General features: G+C 38.7%; 1 protein-coding gene across 5 annotated transcripts in view; it reads right to left on the bottom strand.

Annotated features, from left to right (window-relative positions):
• Positions 1-920: 920 nt before the first annotated feature.
• Positions 921-18515, bottom strand: part of LOC136844386 (distal membrane-arm assembly complex protein 2) — a 256069-nt gene continuing 238474 nt past the window's right edge. For all 5 annotated transcript variants that reach the window (XM_067113474.1, XM_067113475.1, XM_067113473.1 and 2 more), the window contains 2 exons: positions 14924-15089; positions 921-1150 (listed from right to left, as the gene is read on the bottom strand). In XM_067113474.1, coding sequence (XP_066969575.1) covers positions 1009-1150; positions 14924-15089 — 308 coding nt within the window. In that variant the 3' untranslated portion in view covers positions 921-1008. The remainder of the gene's footprint in view (positions 1151-14923; positions 15090-18515) is intronic.

The following is an 18515-nucleotide window of genomic DNA, read 5'->3' as shown; positions in this document are numbered from 1 at the left end:
ACAGCAGGCAAGGGAAATAATCTACCTACTGTACAGGGTCATGGGAGACTTGACTGTTCAAATGTGATTAAGGAATTTAAACAAAAAAAAATACAGCTCAATAAGGAGGACACTTTTACAAATTGTAAAAGGAAGGGCCTGGGGAACTGGATAACATTAAACAGTAGACAAGATTTAGCCACTCTGTGGTATGATAGTGGGAACCAAGTAAAGCACAGTAGGTTATTCTGCAGATTGAGCTTCAAGTAAATGTTGGTTATCAGCCGGAAGCCTCAAAGTACCTTGGGCTCATCAGGGTTCCAACCCGTAGGGTCGGGTGGGGGAGGGTAGTGCTGTCAGTGCACAGTAGGCATTACTTGAGGTTCATTGCAGTGTCCCTTTGGCCCCCAACTGCAACTTTTTTTATTCCTTTTTCTGTCTCTGCCCATATTCTTCCATCTGGCTTTCCACCCTCTCCAATATTGTTTCTTAGTGCAACTGTGAGGTTTTCCTCCTGTCACACCTTTCAAGCCTTTTTGTCAATTTCCATTTCTTTAATCCAATCCAATCGTCAGTGTTCCAGATAAGGGTATTTTGACTGGTACTGTACAGGTCTTTAGATCTGTGTAAATTTAGCAGCAAGTAATGTAAATTTAATTTTTGAACACATTGCCATGAACTAAGGTGAGAGATTATCAGATTGGATGTAGGTACTGCAACTCTTAATTTGAATGCAACTTTCCCAGATAACCAGGCATTGCAAGACTAATTTGAATGAAAGTTTTCAAATTAAAGGATAAGTACTATTTATGAAATTTAGAATTAGGAGAAATACAAATTTGCATTAGAATTAGGAGAAATACAAATTTGCATTATTATATATGAGGTCCTACAATTTTTTTTTGTATAAAAATTGAGGTAATGTAGAATAAATTATCATATTGAGCAGGTTTTTTTTTATATTTCAAAATTTACATAAGGAATTCTATTTGCAATTACTGACATTACAGAACTTAAGGTACACTAAATCTACTCTCCTGCTGATGATGGAAGTTCCATGTAATTAATTCCAATTATATTTATATCTGGAATGACATCTTCAATCAGCAAACACAACAATTGTACGTTGCTAATATTGTGGAGTCCTGTTACATCCAAAGTCTTCAGCTTTCTGGAATAAAAAAGAATGTAGCAATGAAAATATCAGTACCTTGGAATACAAATATGAAAAATAAAAAAATAAGTACCAGAAAAATAAGCCATACAGCATAATTTTCTTATTTTGCTTATGCCATAACACTTGCATGATGACTTTGTACTTCAATTACTTGCCCTCGAATGAGCCTTATGAAAAATTACTCCGATGACCTATAAACATTTTGCTGTCTTTTTAATATTAGGAACTAGTTGACTGCCTTGAACTCTTATGCCCTTTTCAGCCAAAATTAACCTATAGCAAACATCTCATTTGTGCACTGCCCTTGTTAGGTTGGTGAAGCATTGTGGCTCTGGTTCTGGTGCCTGCATCCCTTTATGGTGCTACAGGCAGTCCCTGGTTATCGGCTGGGTTCCGTTTCTGAGGGTGTGATGATAACCGAAAAGCGGCGATTTCGGCACTTTTTCGGCAATTTTCGGGGTTATCAGCGCCTCTGTTAGGTACGTATCGACGCCGATAAGCGGAAATCGGCAATTTTCGGTGCCGATTTTTGTTGCTAAACAAGCATCATAAAACCGGATCGCTGTTAACCGGGGACTGCCTGTACTGCTTGTGAAGCTCCGTAAATTTACTATTTGTCAGTGGCACCTTGTCTGCCTCAAATAATAGGATACAATCGTCCTCTTAAGTCTTTTTGCTCATTGCTCAACGTCACCAATGCTTTGTTCCAGACCACCTCTCCAAAGCCCTTGAAGTCATGAACAAATTTAGGTCACAGCTGCTTCAAAATGCCATAAATACCTGTGGCTGAAATTCCATTCCAAGAAGTGGATATATTTAAGACTGCCTCAGATTTGTTATCCTTTCCAACAGTCACTGATATATAGTTCATAATTCATATCCATTGCATCTACTGCCTGTCTAAGTGTAACAGCCCTTGAAGTGATCGAATACATGTCAAAGCAGTTGTGTGGGTGGCAAGGACCATTGCCCAAAATAATTAGTAATAATTAGTATCTTAAAAGGGATGCCTTTTTCCATATAATGCTTCTCCACTGCTGGCACATGGTGGTCACCCAAGCCCTATGACTTTACATCTATTTAGCAACAAGTCTAATCTCTTTGGAGGACGACATTGCTGTTGGGTCTGGTTCGGCCTCATCCCCAGTAGCAGGCTTGCTCTCTTACTTATCTGACTTTGACGTTCCAGGTATGACAAAGATTTCTTCCTTGTGGTAGCTGTGGAAGATTTGGCCTATATTAAACATAACTGGTAAGCCCATCTTTTGCAGCATTCTTGGACAACCTGGCTGAGAAGCAGCAGCAGCAGCTCTCCTTCAGATGCTGTGTCTGCAGCTGCCATGAAGGAGGGGGACCCTCCTGAAGTGGAACTGCTACAAGTAGTGAATCCCCTAGTTGCTGTTTCCACACTGACATCTTCGTTCCTCCCTCAACCTTTCCTTCAGCATCTTCCTCATTGATGAAGTCACCTTCCTCACACTCGCCCTCAACTCCTCTCCCCCATCCCCCATAGGAAGCAGAAGAGGGGGAAGTCAAAGGCCTCTTACAAGAAGTATGCACCTCATGCGGTGCAATGTAGGCATTACTTAAGGTTCTTTGCAGTGTCCCTTCGGCCTTTACCTGCAACTGCTTTCATTCCTTTTATTGTACCTCCATTCATATTGTCTTTCTTCCATCTTTTTGTCCACCCTCTCCTAACAACTGATTCATAGTGCAACTGTGAGGTTTTCCTCCTGTTACACCTTTCAAACCTTTTCACTGTCAAATTTCCATTTCAGCACTGAATGGCCTTAGTTGCCCCAGTACTTGGCATGTATGCCTAAAATCTATAAATCTATCTCTTGTAAGAAGTCCTGCCAGGCTTCATGTGACTGCGCTCTCCTCTTGGAGGGGAGTGGGGACTTAAGACACCAGCAGGTAACTGTCAAGCCTCTGGCATGGCAGGTGCTCCTGCATGTACCCACTTATAGAGGATTGCTCCATTCTTCCAAACATGATCTTTTGGAATCACCAAGTCTTGTACTAGCTGTGTGTGCTCAGAACTGGCTTTCCCACCTCCAAGGAGACACATGGGGTGTATGCAATACATGTGTTCAACATGAGGAGAGACCAAGCACATTAAGACAACAGAGTAGGCTCTCCCTCCCATGCCTCCTTGGAGGTATATAGGAAATACTGTAGTGCTCTAGAACACTGTCTCCTGGCTTGCCAGCTTGAGGACCTCAGCAGCCAAGTACTCCATGACTTAGACAGGTAGGCAGGATCTCCTACTCCTACATGTTCAGCTAGTTGCCCTTGTGAAACTGATGGTGGATACGCATGTCCAATCTGGAACTGAAGCCCTGCTCTGCTGCTGCAGGACTTTGACACATTCTCCAGAGTGTGCTCGAACCATGAGGTCTCACTCCATGGAGAGTTTCCTTTGGGTTCTTCCTTCTCTCATGAGTGTGGTTTGCCGCATGTGTGCTCATTCTCACCTACCACCTACTACTAGCTCAGGTGTTACATAGTATGCAGGAAGTTTGAACAGTATGTGGTAGGAGTTCTTTTTGTTGCTCACAAGATGGGGAGTGAGCAAATGAGCAGAAGTCGGGCACTTCTTCCTTTCTTGCAGGTGAAAATATAGCTCGTCAGTTGTCCAGAACCCTTCCAGGCCGAACATGAGCAGCACTTCGAGTTATCTCACTCATTCCTGAATGTAATAACATCAGGGAGGCCACCTCAGCTCCACACCTTGCTGCATTCTTGCCAATCGCTCTCCCTCAGGTGCACTTCTGGAGCAAGATATTAAGTGAGGGTGGTGTGGCTCTTGCTTGTGGTGTTCTTGATGAAGTAAACACCCTTACCTGCAAGTAATCTTCAAGCAAGCCCCTTCTCCTGCAGCTCACACATCAGAAGAGAGTACATGCTGGAGGATTATTTTGTTCATTTGTGAGCTTAATCTTAGGAAGCCACCTCAGGTCCACACCTGGCTTCAGTCACCTAGGGCACTCCTGAAGTGAGAGCACTGGTCAGGTTGCCTTGGTCACTGCTTGCTCACAGTGATTTGGACAAGGTGAACACCCTGATCTGCAGTTCCCTTTCTCATCCAGCAGATTGGGCAATCCCCTCTCCCCACAGCTCACATGTTAAGAGGAGATACTACACCCACAAGATGTGCTACTTTTGCGTTGGATTCATCAGTCTGTAGACAGACAAATGACCGCCTTGGATGCTCTAAGCCAAGAAGTGGTTTCTTCTTGGCAGCAGAAATGTGCACCATGGAGAATGTCACCATGGCTTCTCTCTAGGCTACCTTGTGGCTTGACCTATGGTTGAATATGTTGATTTCTTCTTGGCAGCAGAGTACTTACTTGTGGGTGGACCTGGTTCTAAGGAGGGGGAGGGGCCTGGTTGCCTTTCCTCTGTCTGGTTTCTCAAGATTAGCCTTTCACTAAAGCAACAGCTGAGATGAGAACAGATTCTTGGGACTGATCAGCAAAGTGGTGTCTTACAAACCGGTTGTGCGGAAGCCTGTTCTTCCCATGCCCAGACAAGGAACCCAATCTTTTTCCTCAAAGAAGGGAGGAAAAGGGAAGGTGGTATGGGGATTGCTAAAAGTCTCAGAGCACCAGTTGCCATGGTTTTACAGTGGCCTCTTCCTGGTGGAGAAAATTACTTGTGGCTAAACTGGTGATTGATCTTTCTCTGCTAAATGAATATGTTCTCGAGACTCTTTCAAGATAGAAATGGTGTGTTCGGTACCAGGATCCATCAAAGAGGGCACTTCTTCCTCCGATTTGTCTGCAGAGGGACCGCATACCAGTTCACAGTTTTGTACTTCAGACTGGCAACACTCCTATAAGTGTGTGACTTTAGTGTTAGCTTGTGATAACTGGACAAATGGTTTGTTCTGACATCTTCCAAGGTGTGCTTGTTCCAGGGTGCTCAAGATAAATTGGGAGAAGTCAGATGTCATTCCCAAACAGCAAAAAAAGTGCCTTGGCATGCTCATAGATTAGGCAGCAGTGTAAGACTTCTTTTAATACTCGGGGAAACAAGTTCATAGGTAATGGTGCAGTTCCTGGTCCAGTAGGCACAACCACCTTGGCTTTAGTAGGTGGTCCTCTGTCTATTGTCCCTGGAGAAGTTTGTGCATGATGGGCAGTCACCTGAACTCACTAAAGTGGCAAGTGAAGTAACACTGGTCAGGTAGGAAATTCCTTCAACTTGTGTCCTCATGTCTAAACTTTAGAGAGGATCTAGTGTGATGGATGTACGATAGGAACCTCTTATTGGGAGTTTAGAGAGGATCTAGTGTGATGGATGTACGATAGGAACCTCTTATTGGGAGTTTTGTTGAACTACCCTCTGGAAATGCTTCTGTTTTCAGACAAATCAAAGGATGGTTGAGCCAGACACCTGAAAGGCATTCATTTTAGGAGTGTGGTCAAGGACGTACTGTATCTGCACCTCAATGTTCTGGAGATCCAGATAGCATGGTTGCCATTGCAATCATATCAAGAGCTCAGAAATGGATGGGAATGCTCTCTGCCGCAGCTCTACTGGGAAGACGTACTTTCACCCTACACTCCCTCTGAAACCTTGGACCCAAGGGCTAGTCTAAATCAAGCCTTTCTTTCATGGTTTGCTGCCAGGAGTATGTTGCTTACTTGTAAACAGCTACCTAAGCTCAACTTTTACCAGCAGGGCTCTGATTATGGCAGGTTGTATGTGCTACAAGTGGTGGCTTATGCATTCTGCAGTAGGGAAATAAACCTTTCAGGAAAGACAAAGGCCACGAGAAATGGTTGATTCAAGCCACATATCAATCAGATATGTGAAATGTACACAGTATGAAATGGACTGGCAATAAACTAGAGGTACCATTACCAGGTTCAACTAGTTTAATACAGCATGCTGATAAATAAAGGAGAAATCTATCTTGTCAAGAAAAACCCTGACTCTCACAAGAAATGGGTTACACATGTGAGAGCATGTCATCTGATTTAACAACCACCATAATAATGGGTGATTTGCATGACATGGAGGTAGTAAACAATAATAATACAGCCTTGGAATGCTCTGGTATCCTATTAAAGAGGTAGCCTAGCCAATCTACTTTAAAGTACCATATATATACTTATATTAAGACTATATATTGAAAATAGTTGTACCATAAGAGCATGTCCAAGCTTGAAAGCCCCATAGGGTTTTGCAGCACCCCTGGCCATTTAGCTGCAACCCCTTTCCATTTCCTTTACTGCAGCCTCCATTCATATTATCTCTTCCATCTTGCTATCCACCTCCTAACAATTATTTCATAGTGCAATTCACGGGTTTTCTTCCTGTTACACCTTTCAAACCTACCTACCTCTCAATTTCCTTTCCAGCGTTGAATAACCTCACAGGTCCCAGTAACTGGCCTTTGGCCTAAATTCTATATTCAATTTAATTCAGTCAAGCTTGAATGCTCAATTTGAGTTTCAGGACTATGTCTGACATTTGTAAACTTGCATATTTTTATAATGAACACTAGCCTAAAAAGTACATTAAAATACCATATAAATATGCTACATTGATATTTTTATAAGTACATATTTGAAACTTGGCTAACAAATTGACAAAAAAAATCACCCATATAAGAAGCTAAACTGAATGGTATTAGACCTCAATGTATTAACTACTGCAATAATTTGGGAATTATGGATCCTAATAATATACTGGTAACAAGTACCACTGCAGGTGTTAGTTAATATCAATAATCAGTACTTGAAAGTAATTGCTACATCCCACTGAGGAGGAGCCAAATAATTTTATTAATAATTGTGACGTCACTATCCAGTAAAGTAAGACATGCTAAGAGTAGAGCTGCCTAAACTCATTTCCCAATAACACAAAACTCTTGATATTAAAGCTAACTCTAGAAATTTCTGTAGTACACAATTCATTCCAAATGTTGCTAAATTGTTAATAAAAAGAAAAATGGTACACTTAGTTTAACATTAAGCTGAAAATTAAGCACAAGAAAAATGGCAAGTCGTGGTTATCATAACCAAGAAGTTACGCATTAGAATAAATTTCCCTTTTTACTCCATAAACAAAGATGATCTACATCTAATGAAAAAGCCACTGTCCAATGATTTTCATTAACAAAATTCCTAAATAATGAGATTTAAAAATTGTCAAAGTTGCCAATACCCAGCTAGCAGAATTTAATGATTATGCCTAACAGCAGAAAAATTTTCAAGCCTAACAGCAGAAAAATTTTCAAGTGTTAAAACTTTCTACAATAAAGCACTAAGAATGAGAAATTACTCTGGAGCATGCAGGGCAAGTGTGTAAGAAAAGGCCTGAGAACAACAGGGATCTTGGCCAACCTGCATGCTGTGCCACGTCTGTGTGAGACGGGCGAAGGATAATGCTGTAGGCAAGGGAATGAGCCCTCTCTGAAGGCCCTTTTATACCCTATCACTGTTAAATCAAAGACATTATTGTGGCCAAGCCCAATATGAGAGTATTCTTTCATATTGGTTGGTCTACCTCATAGAGCCCTGGTGGGACCGTAAGGGTAACTCCTTTGAGGACGGACAGTGGCTATACTACCAAAAAGTACAAATGAAAAGGGATTACTGAATGCTAAATATTTGTAGATCTTGAGAGGACATTTGAATGAGGTTACTGCAACATAATATTTAAAAGTACATGCAGTGGCAGAAGTATCATACAACTATACAGCACAGAAATAAAGTAAAGATTACCAGAAAGGCAGACTCCCAAAGGCTGGTACATGTACACTCGGCAAGGAAAGTGAGGATACAGTTTTTTAAATCTTCGGACATATGTTGCTCAATAATGCGACATCTGGCTCTTTAGAAAAAAAGGGAGGAGCTTCCGTCTTATTGTTTTTTGCTTGACCTCTTATAACTTTCAATCATAGTCTACAATAATGAATCATTGATGCCGTACGTAGTAACTTTCACAGTATTCGTTCAAGTTGTAATTTGCAATGGGCAGTTCTGGAAGCAAAATAAACATTTTTCGACGAATTTGGCCAACAACTACACAAATGAATTTATGACACCACATTGAACGGAATGCTTGCATAATCGAAACGCGATCTTCCATAATGAAATCAGAGTTAAATTTGAGCAATGTCCAACGAAAAGGAACGTAATGCATTTATGATGAGAGAGAGAGAGAGAGAGAGAGAGAGAGAGAGAGAGTTGCTGTTGTGTAAGCTAGGCCTATCAGTAGGCTACTCATTTCATTGTTTTTCTTTTAGAGGATTGAGCTACACTATATTGGTATAGTATGTTTTAGTAATGGCGAGAGAGAGAGAAACTATAATGGGTCAAGAAACATCCAGTTACTTGTGTTTTCCCTGTAAAGCTCCTCGCTGCCCTTCATCTAGAGAACGCCTCTGGATTTAAATAGATTTGGTCAACCTACCTAGGTGTCACAACATTTACTGCCATTAATTCCAGCTGACTTTAACACGTGAAATACAAACATGAATGTGTAAAAATTAAAGAAATTATCATTACCTCGTATGATGATGCAATAATAAGCCTGTTCATAACGGAAAACGAGTAAATATTGCGTTCTGATGAATAGGTACTACACCGAGATATCCACATACTATCTTTTAGATCTCTATGAGCAGAAGTCATCTGAAATTCTGATTACTTCGTACATGCATGGTGTTTTTAAGTATCTGAACGTTTTTGTTTTGTAAGATTTAACATATATGATATAATTTGCATTGTATTTTCATATTCTAGATAAATTTACCGAGATTATGTGTGTTTTCTGTAAGAAAAAAATTGAAATTCGATGAACGAAATCTAATGAAAACTGTATCTTCACTTTTCTTGCCGAGTGTGCATCACTTGGTATTAACAGCAGTCAGAGGAAGAGATTGTAAGAAATGTTTAAAAGATATAAGATTGAATATATAGGAAATGACTGCAATTCACTTGAACAAATTAAATTTCTGGAAGGGAAGTAGTCAAAGAAGCAACATCACGAATGGAGAGGTTACAGATTCCTGGAATGTACAGTATAATACTGTAATAAATGAGGAAGGGGAGAAGCTTAGCACTTTGTTGTGGTGGAAGGTCGGGTCCTAAGTTGGCTATACATCTAGACAATGGCATAGAATTTTCCACCCTGGAACTAGCATGCGCTAGTCTGCTTATGGATATATCAAGAGATAAAATTATGAAGCATTAATCTGGTAACTGACTTTCCACCCAAATGTCTGTGATGAAGTGTGGCAAATTTGATAAGTTTTAATAATAGCCCCATGTAAAATAATAATAATAATAACAACAGTAATAATAACAATGGCACTACTGGAGAGGACAAAGAGTATGAATTTACTGGAGAGGACAGAGTATGAATTTACAAGAAAAAGAATAAAATATGAGTGAAGCCAAGATTCAGAAAGAGATTTTCTCATGACTTAAGGAAATTAATGGAAATCAACCAAGAAACGTGAATTAAATAAACCAAGAAACGTGAATTGAGAATAAATAATGATAACTGGACACCTTATATCCCTTGTTTCTCCATTAATAACAGATTTGCAGAATTAATAAGGAAATATTTCTTTATTATTTCTTATACAGTATTTGGTTTACTACTAAGCAAATTGATGGCCGCTCTGATTTGCACCATATGAATGTGTATTTATGGTGAATAACAGAAGATATGAAGTCCTTTGAGGACATCTGAATAAGTAGGTGAACATGAATGCATAAAGTACCCAAACAATAAATGAACATGGAAAACATGCAATTATCAAGCAAAAAAGGCAAAAATGGATTACAGTTTAGTGAAAAATATTCCACTGAAATAAAGCTCTCTAGTGAAAAATATTCCACTGAAATAAAGCTCTCTCTAAATACCTTTCTTTTAAATTTTTGGCTGAAAACCCTTATGGACAGAGTCAACAGGCTACAAACCCAAGAAGTTTCCAAAGAGTATTCACCCACCAGAGACAAAAGTTAAAGGAAAATTGTTAAAAAAAAAAAAAATGAGGGAATAAAAAATATAATTGATACATTGATACATCTGCATTTAGGAGACAGCAGAAAGCAGGAATGAATTTCCTTTTCGCATACATTTGGAGATCAAATGACTCCATAACTGCACTAGGTTAACTACTCCACATTTTAGATGTAGCCAAAATAAAACTCCTGGCAAACTGAGTAATATTAAACCTGATACTGTACTACAAAATACTGCAGCAGCAGCCCACCTAGTGTTGCAAGAAATAACAGCTACATCAGGTAAAACAGTGAAGAGGATGTTTGTATGTACTAATATAATGAACTCGGTTCAGGTCTATTCCACAAGAATTTGTCTTCAGATGAGAATCAGCACCAGAAAACTACAATGGAGAACAGTAGCCTACTATTCCAAACAAGGAAGAAAGTTAAAGCACTTGCATATAGTGCAATAGCTTCATCATGTAACATTCCAAAACATTTCTACAAGATGCAAATTTCTTGAGAAGTAGAGGAAGCAGTGTTATGTATATGCTTTTCAAAAGTCAATTTCTTATCAAAAGTTACACTTCAAAACTTACAAGAGTCACTGACAATTAAAATCATACCATTTAAAAGTAAACTGAGATGCAAAACCAAAGTTGTTCTGGACTGATTGACTATCATACTTTGAGTTTTAGAAGGGTTAAACTTGATGCTCCAAAGCCTACTCCGCCATATATGCCAGATCTCTATTAAGAAATCTGCATCCACAAACATGGGGCATAAAAAAGGAACAACAGCTAGAAGAGTAGCATCACTGGCATATGCAACCAATATGTTCTCCAAACCTTGTCCAAGTGTTACCAGTATAAATAATAAATACCAAAATTCCAAGAACACTACCTTAAGGAACACCTGAAATGACATTACTAACGATACTATATTGGCCATCAACAAAGCCCTTTGGGTTCTGCCTATTAAAATTTCACTTAAAATATTGATAAAAGAACTATCGACTCCCAATAATCTTAGCCTTTAGATAAATACTCCATGATTCACACATTCAAAGGCTGCATTAAATCTAAACTGACCAAGCGTGCTTTTGCACCCTCATCAAGAGTCCTCCACAAAATGGCTGATATTGACAAGAGTGCCTCATATACAACAAAAACTAAAAACCCAGCTGTCATGCCGGTAGCAGGTTATTATCTTCAACAAACCTACAAAGATGCTTAGAGATCAGCTTCTAATACACCTTAGATAAAACAGGTAACTGAAATTTGCCTACGTTCCGATGGGCATGAGGATGGACTTAATCCCTTGGGTAATGTTTCCTCCAAACAAGGAAAACTTGCACGTCCAACTAACTTTTGAAAAATTGTAGTAATCTTAGGGGCAATGAAACAGCATTCTTTGCTGCCATAACTGTCAAGCCCCAAAAGTAAAGTTTTGACTTCTCTTGATCTGAAGGCCATTAAACACAACTTGGCTTTGGAAAGCATGACTAGGACATGCCACACTGCTCATAAAGACTTAAGGCAAAAGTTTGGCCTTCAATTTAGGGCAATATACAGCAGTTGGTTCACTTAATGCAAGGGGAGGCATTCTAGAATCAACTCCAAAAAGTAATGACTTAAGGGATGACCACCACTGGAGAGCAAGTTTAAATAAAAAAAAAAAGCCCCATCCTTGGCTCTCCTGTCATATATGCTTTAGTGAGGACTGAGAAAAACAAGGTTTTACATTTTTTAACTTTAAAAGTTAGGCAGTCTTACCAGTTGCTGTCAACGAGTTACTGAACTGAGATCCCTGTCTGCTGCATAGTGAGATTCCTGATGGTAAATTCTCCTTATTCTAAACTAAATTTACTTTTCGACTAAAACCATGGTAGCAGAAGCCTGGTGATCAAATTTATGTACTTAAGGCAAGACATCATTCCTGCTGAACATGTCTACATGTTCCGACTACAGTATACTATATGTAACAGACAGTGAAGCTGGGAATTTCCCCCAACTAGGATGAGGTTAAGGAGAAGAAACTTTCTGTTTTCCTTTAGAAATCATTTTCACCTCCAAAGAAGCAGTAGATAATTCCAAGCTTTCCATCAGTGAACAAAAGCCTTGGCTGCTATAGCCTGAATGGATTTGATGATGCGAATATCCTTTGTGGGAACTGCAATGGTGAATGCCATAGCCATATTCTTATTCCTTAACACATCCAACATGGTTTAAAGATTTGGCTACTGCTTTTAGAGCTGCATGCCCTTTCACATGTCAACCACAGTTATTGGCAGTGGGCCTAACCTTTGACAAAAATAAAAAAACTGCAAGGCAACAGTTGTCCTTTAGTCACCACCTATGACACAAAGGAATACAGTGGTAATATCTTCACACCCTCCATCAAAGCTTATGATGAAGTTCCTTCCAAAAATGTCAGGCAAAAATTAGGAAAGAGGGTTAATATATCTATCTATTCTGAGTTGATAACATAGCTGCCTAAGTTTGGACAAAAATGCCAGGGAAAAACACTCTAGGGCAAGGTTTTGTATTCAAATTAAGGTGAAATTCTTTTAAAACCTAATCAAAGCCACCTTTAAAAAGTTTCCCAAATTATCCTTGCAAAGAGTCTTCCATATCATGCACATATATGACTTTGACCTTGGTCACTTTAAAAATGTCAGAGTAAGGGGATGGTATCAGTGCCTGGGATCTGACTTGAAGACCATATATTATGTCATCATCCATGAAAACAAAGATAAGAGTCACAATTCTAATTGTTACTCATTACAAGCAATTGAAATATCTTATCCTTTAACAATATATCAAGTTGTATGGAAACCCAAAATTGAGAGGTCCTAACAAAAAAATGTGTAACTAACTCTAGAGACCCCAGATGCTTTTGGTAAAGTGTTGCAGGAGAAGCTGAGGCTTGCTGAATAATGGCAATTAACTCCAAAGGCTGGTGTCATCTACACAACTGCTGACCTTAGAATATAATGGCAGGTATTTTGAGGAAGAAAGGTTTAGGGACACAAGATAAAAGGCTCATACAATCCAAATACTTATCAAGAAAATTATCTGGATTGCATACAATCATAAAAAAACATAATTAATTGAAAACACAATGCCAAAATACAGAAAAAAATATAAAAAGAGGTGGAACTGGTAAGCTGGTAAGGGGATGATGACATTCTTTAAATACCACATACCCAAGGGTACAAGAGTGTGATCTGCAATACTGTAGTAACAAAAGACAACATTCTGCAAAGGTTTTCTAAACTATGTGATAGCCTTGTGAGTTGGCCTTCCCAATAATAAGGTATCTACAGGCTCTTCTGAAAAATGGATCTGAGACACTGACCTTAATGACATGGAAGAAAAGAGATGCAGTACCAAGATGCAGAATGAAAAGTGCAGGTAAAGCAAATAACAAATGTGGAGGTGTCCATGACTTTTACCTAAAAATAATGATTTACGATGATCACCTACTTGAAATTCTTAATTTGTACAGAGGAATCCTGAAGGTTTTGTTCCTCTATACAAAAATAAATGAAAAAATATCTAAGTTACAGCCTAAATGCTCAATAATTGAATAAATTAAAAATAATGATGACATAATTTTGTTCATGGTTTTGTGTATGAAACTTGTCATTCTTGATTGGCTGATATTAGGGCAGCCACACAAAGTCCCAAGATAAAGCCTTAATGATGATATTTGGTTTTCACTTTGTAGTATTAAAAACCTTGACCAGTTCTCATTTCCAAACAGAGAATCAAATTGTGTCAAGGTTTGATCCTGCCTGAATTAAGTTTCTGTTTTTGTTACCCCAACAGGTATTAATGTTATTTCAGTTTATTTTATATTTGATTGGAAAAATCCAACGGGAGAAACAAAGACATGCCAAAAAGAAGTTAAAATTAGTTCAGGATGGGTTCCCTCTGCCTAGGGGAGCCTTATGAGGGGAGGAGCAATTACGCTGTCTTTAAAAATGGATTTCCCCTGAGAGACCCACTTGAATATACACCTTACCCTTAGCACATTAAGGTTCATTAGTCTAATGAGACTGGACCTAGAACAGTGGGCAATGTTTGACATGACGTTTCTCCTCACTTGGCCATGAAAGGAACTCCAGTTTTACAGTGGAGAGGCATGCTGCCCATCTCCACCTGACATCTGACATCAAGAGCAAAATTTTAATAACCCACATCATTTTACGGTCTTCATCACAAAAACTGTTTTGATAAAGAAGAAAAAAAAAACTGATACAAGAAAAAAAGGCCTGATTACAATTTGTAGTCAGTAATTAACTACCTTGTTACTAGGTTTCAAAAGCCGATTCTGGCTTCCACTGAAAGATATTCCTATAAAAAAATGCAAAGGTTTGTATTGGCGTAGGAACAATTGTGCTGTCAAGCCAAGCACTGAGGCACTTGCCCGCATTCTGTGCTTAAGACAGTGAAAAGAGGGAGTTGGTGTGGTTGGACAGCAAGATGAAGAGATCCAAAAAATAAAGAAGACGAAGTACAATACGAAGATATGAAGGTAGAACTGGGAGAAAACCCCAGTTATGCTAAGAAGTAATAGTAATTGAGATGTAAAGCTTCTAGGGCTTTGATTTCTAACGAAATTACAGCAGAGACACTGCCTTCCAGCTGCCAACTAGCCCCCAGTGATGGCAGCAGGTCAGAATCTAGACTACCTAAATAAAATACAGTACTACTGTTTACCAATAAGTGTTAAATGTGTTAGAATAAAGTATAATAATTTTCATGCAATATAAACTATTACTTACTTCAATCTTGCTAGTGCAGCAAATCCCCGTTCAGATATCCTGGTGCAGTTACTTAAGTTCAGATACTCCAAACTGTTGGCAAACTGGCCACATACTCGGTCAACACACCAATCATCAATAAACGTACAGTTTGCAAGATTCAGCCACTTCAGATATTCCAAATTACCTTGAAAAATGTATAGGGATGCATTAAGTACTTTACTATTTATATATTTTCCATAATCATAATACTATGCTGTACACTGATACAGTGCTAAATCAATCCATGAGTTTTTCAGCCATCTTGATGGATGAAACAATACAAAATTCAAAAAACTTGTCTCATAGATACAAACAAAGCTTGAAATTCCACACAGCCTTGGCAATTGTAATTAGTGTGTGACAGCACTCTTCTGTCCCTTATTCTTCACTCCAACTTATGCCTGTGGGGCAAGATGATTTTCTGCTTATAACAGGAATGGAGGGACAAATGAAGATTACTCCTTATAAAGCAATTTTCTAGTTGGGCTACTATACTGATAACCTGAATCAATTCTGGATCACAATGGTAGTTACTTCCAGCATAATGCATTACAAGTGAGTTCCTGTATTCATGTATAGTGACTCTTCCATTAGCATAAGAGTTTTGCACCCGTAGTGTAAGTGGAAAATTTAAACTGATCAGAAAAACACTTGATAACCTCTTAACAGTAAACATTCCTCTGGCAATGTAAAATTGCAAACAGAACATACAGTATATCATTACTGTATTGAGCTTTCATCATAATATACTGTATACATGCAGTATATCTGAAAAAAGTGAAATGACACTCAGTAAGTGTATTTGAGTTGAGCCTCAGCAGTACAGTAAAGAACATTAAGCAATACTGTATACTGTATAGTTAAAAATCACCTTGGCCTTCAAACTGCATTATCAAAGTTTAAGTCACAAAAGTCAATTCTTTAAGAAACATTTCACTCTATTTGACGACATACAAGATCCCATAGCATTTCAGACTCCCACACTCTTTTATGACAGGAATATTTATATTCCTCACCTTAAAATACAAAATTTTTTGTATTTTATACAAAATCTTTTATATAAATACAGATGATTTGTATTAGTATACAAAAGTTTGTTTTTGTATAAATACATACAATGCAAATATGATATACACACCCATACCATTTACAGTATTATACATAATTAGATATAGCTTTTGTCATACATTGCAATGTTTTTGTGAGTTCTCTCAAACATGCACTTATAAATTTTATGAACAACTATTAGGTAGATTCTTTAATATTTAGTAATTAGAATATTCATTCCATATAGTAAGGTATTCCTAAAGTTTTTAACCCAAAAGTGGTTCATCCTTTTAATCCCTGGACCAATCCACTGCTTAGGTCTACTATTCCCTCTGCATGGAGAGACAAAATTACTGTAAAACCAGATTGTAAGCCAGAAGTCACTTGAAAATTCCAGAGTAGTAAACAGCTGCCAAGACAGAAAATAACAAAAGGGAGACAGAAATTTGTGTATTCTTCACTGAAAACTGACACATGAGAATTGGTGTGACTCAGGCTTACACGTACATGCAACGAATCACATCTGTGTTGGCAGTGATGTTGCTGCAGTTTCCAAACGCTCGTCGAACTAACTTCTCACAGGAGATATATTCATATGTGCAGCGTGACACAGACATACATGTATGTGCAATGGCATGTCTGTGTCTGCTTGGAAGGCTTATATGTATGTGGTATGAATCATGTCTGTGCCGGCTTCAAAAGAATTATACGAACGTGCAGCATGACACATCTGTATCTGCTTCGAAGGAATAATACGTACATACAACGTGGCATGTCCATGTCTGCTTGGAAGGAATATACATACGTGCAACTTGACTGAAGTAGTTTCGACTACAATGGGATCATTCTTCTGGAACGGTCTTCCCTTCCTTTCACATTTGTGTGATCTGGAAGGGGGTGTGGAAGTTGTCTCAGGATGGCATCTCGGAACGGACCACTGACCACGTTCACGCAAAGGTTTGGGAAGAGAATGGGAAGGCCTATGGCCATAACACGTTGAAGCACCGATTCCCGTCCGATCACCACCTCGTTCAATTTTGTCAAGTGAAGAGCACTGATAGCTCTTTTGTGAACATCTAGAATGGTGACACCCCATGTTTGAGTGCTTCAATCCCTTTTGCTCACGTACGTGTTTTAGCTTGATCATCTGGTATTGGCCAGTGGACATTGCCTTACTAATGGCCAACGGATGTTACCATACCATCTATATACAAGAGAACGGGATCATTCTGGCAAATTTTACGTCCTTCATACTGTAAGTTGATGGGGTCTTATTCATCAGTGTGGTCAACCTCCATTTTCAGTAAACATCACACATTACCAAACGAACGGCCAATGCATTGAATTAATGGATCGTTCTTCCGGACGTTTTCATCATAGTATCCGACGTCCATTTCAATAATGCCTACAACTGAACAAATGAATGTTCTATCAGACCCCTACGGCTGTCATTGCATGAACTCTGAGTCTTTCACTTGTGTTCAGTCAGAGACTTCAACATTTTACAGTTGTATTTTTCAAAGCACTGTCCATGGATTATATAAGAATAAATAGGACTGATGTTGCTGCTGTCAATTCTGATATTCTCTTCCGCTCTGAAACTCTTCTGTCCGATTTGCAACGTATTTCAGGACTTGATTCCAGAGTTTAGGAAGCCCCTTTTACTCAAGCATATTGCTATTCCAAGGGTCTGTGGAATGGCTCTGTATATTAGAGAGTGTTTCTCCACATCTCATAAACCACTGTATGATTTTAGATGTCATGAAACACAGGAGGTTCAAGTCTGTGGAAGACTAATATATCTTTAAACTTTTGTTATATTAAGGAATCCTGATTTGGAGGACTATTTACGGCTGCTTGCTTACCAACATGACAGCAGTTCAGGAACTAACTCCAAGGTTTGTTTCATTTTCACTGGTGATTACAATGCTTATGAGACTAAATGGCTGAGCTCAGTTACTGCCGAAGATAATCATGGAGTTGCTGCTTTAGATTTTTCCACTATTTCTGGTTTTGAGCACTTGATAAATTAACCCACACACCAATCTGTCAACCATCTTGACCTTGTATTCACAGATGTTACAGGGATTGTACCTTTTGGAGTAGACTTGAAGGAGGGCTCATCTGATCATAGTTTTATTAAGGTCAATGAAGAGATGGATCAGTTTGTTCCTGACATTAGCTTTTCAAGAAAGGTGAACTTTAAAACCCATGCCAACTGGGATGGTAATCACTGATCTTTTTTAGCTCAGGTGGAGCAATATTTATAAAACTCCAAATATTACTGTGTTTTGAGAAGTATATACGCAATATTGTTTCCTCAGTTTCTCAAAAATTGGTATTAGGAAAAAAAATTCACTTTTCTTCTTCCTTGTTTAGATTACTGTTCTCCAGTGTGGTCTTTCAGTGCTGACTCTCATCTCAAACTCTAAGGCAGAGTTGCATCATCAGTCAAGTTCAATTTGCCAACCAACCTTCAGTCAAGTTCATTATGCCAACCAACCTTTAATGTTGATTTGTGGCA

This window comes from Macrobrachium rosenbergii, chromosome 12 (genome assembly GCF_040412425.1).
Source record: "Macrobrachium rosenbergii isolate ZJJX-2024 chromosome 12, ASM4041242v1, whole genome shotgun sequence".
In the NCBI taxonomy this organism is placed as follows: domain Eukaryota; kingdom Metazoa; phylum Arthropoda; class Malacostraca; order Decapoda; family Palaemonidae; genus Macrobrachium; species Macrobrachium rosenbergii.
Note: the sequence above shows the minus strand (reverse complement) of the source record. Positions and strands in the feature narration are given on the sequence as shown.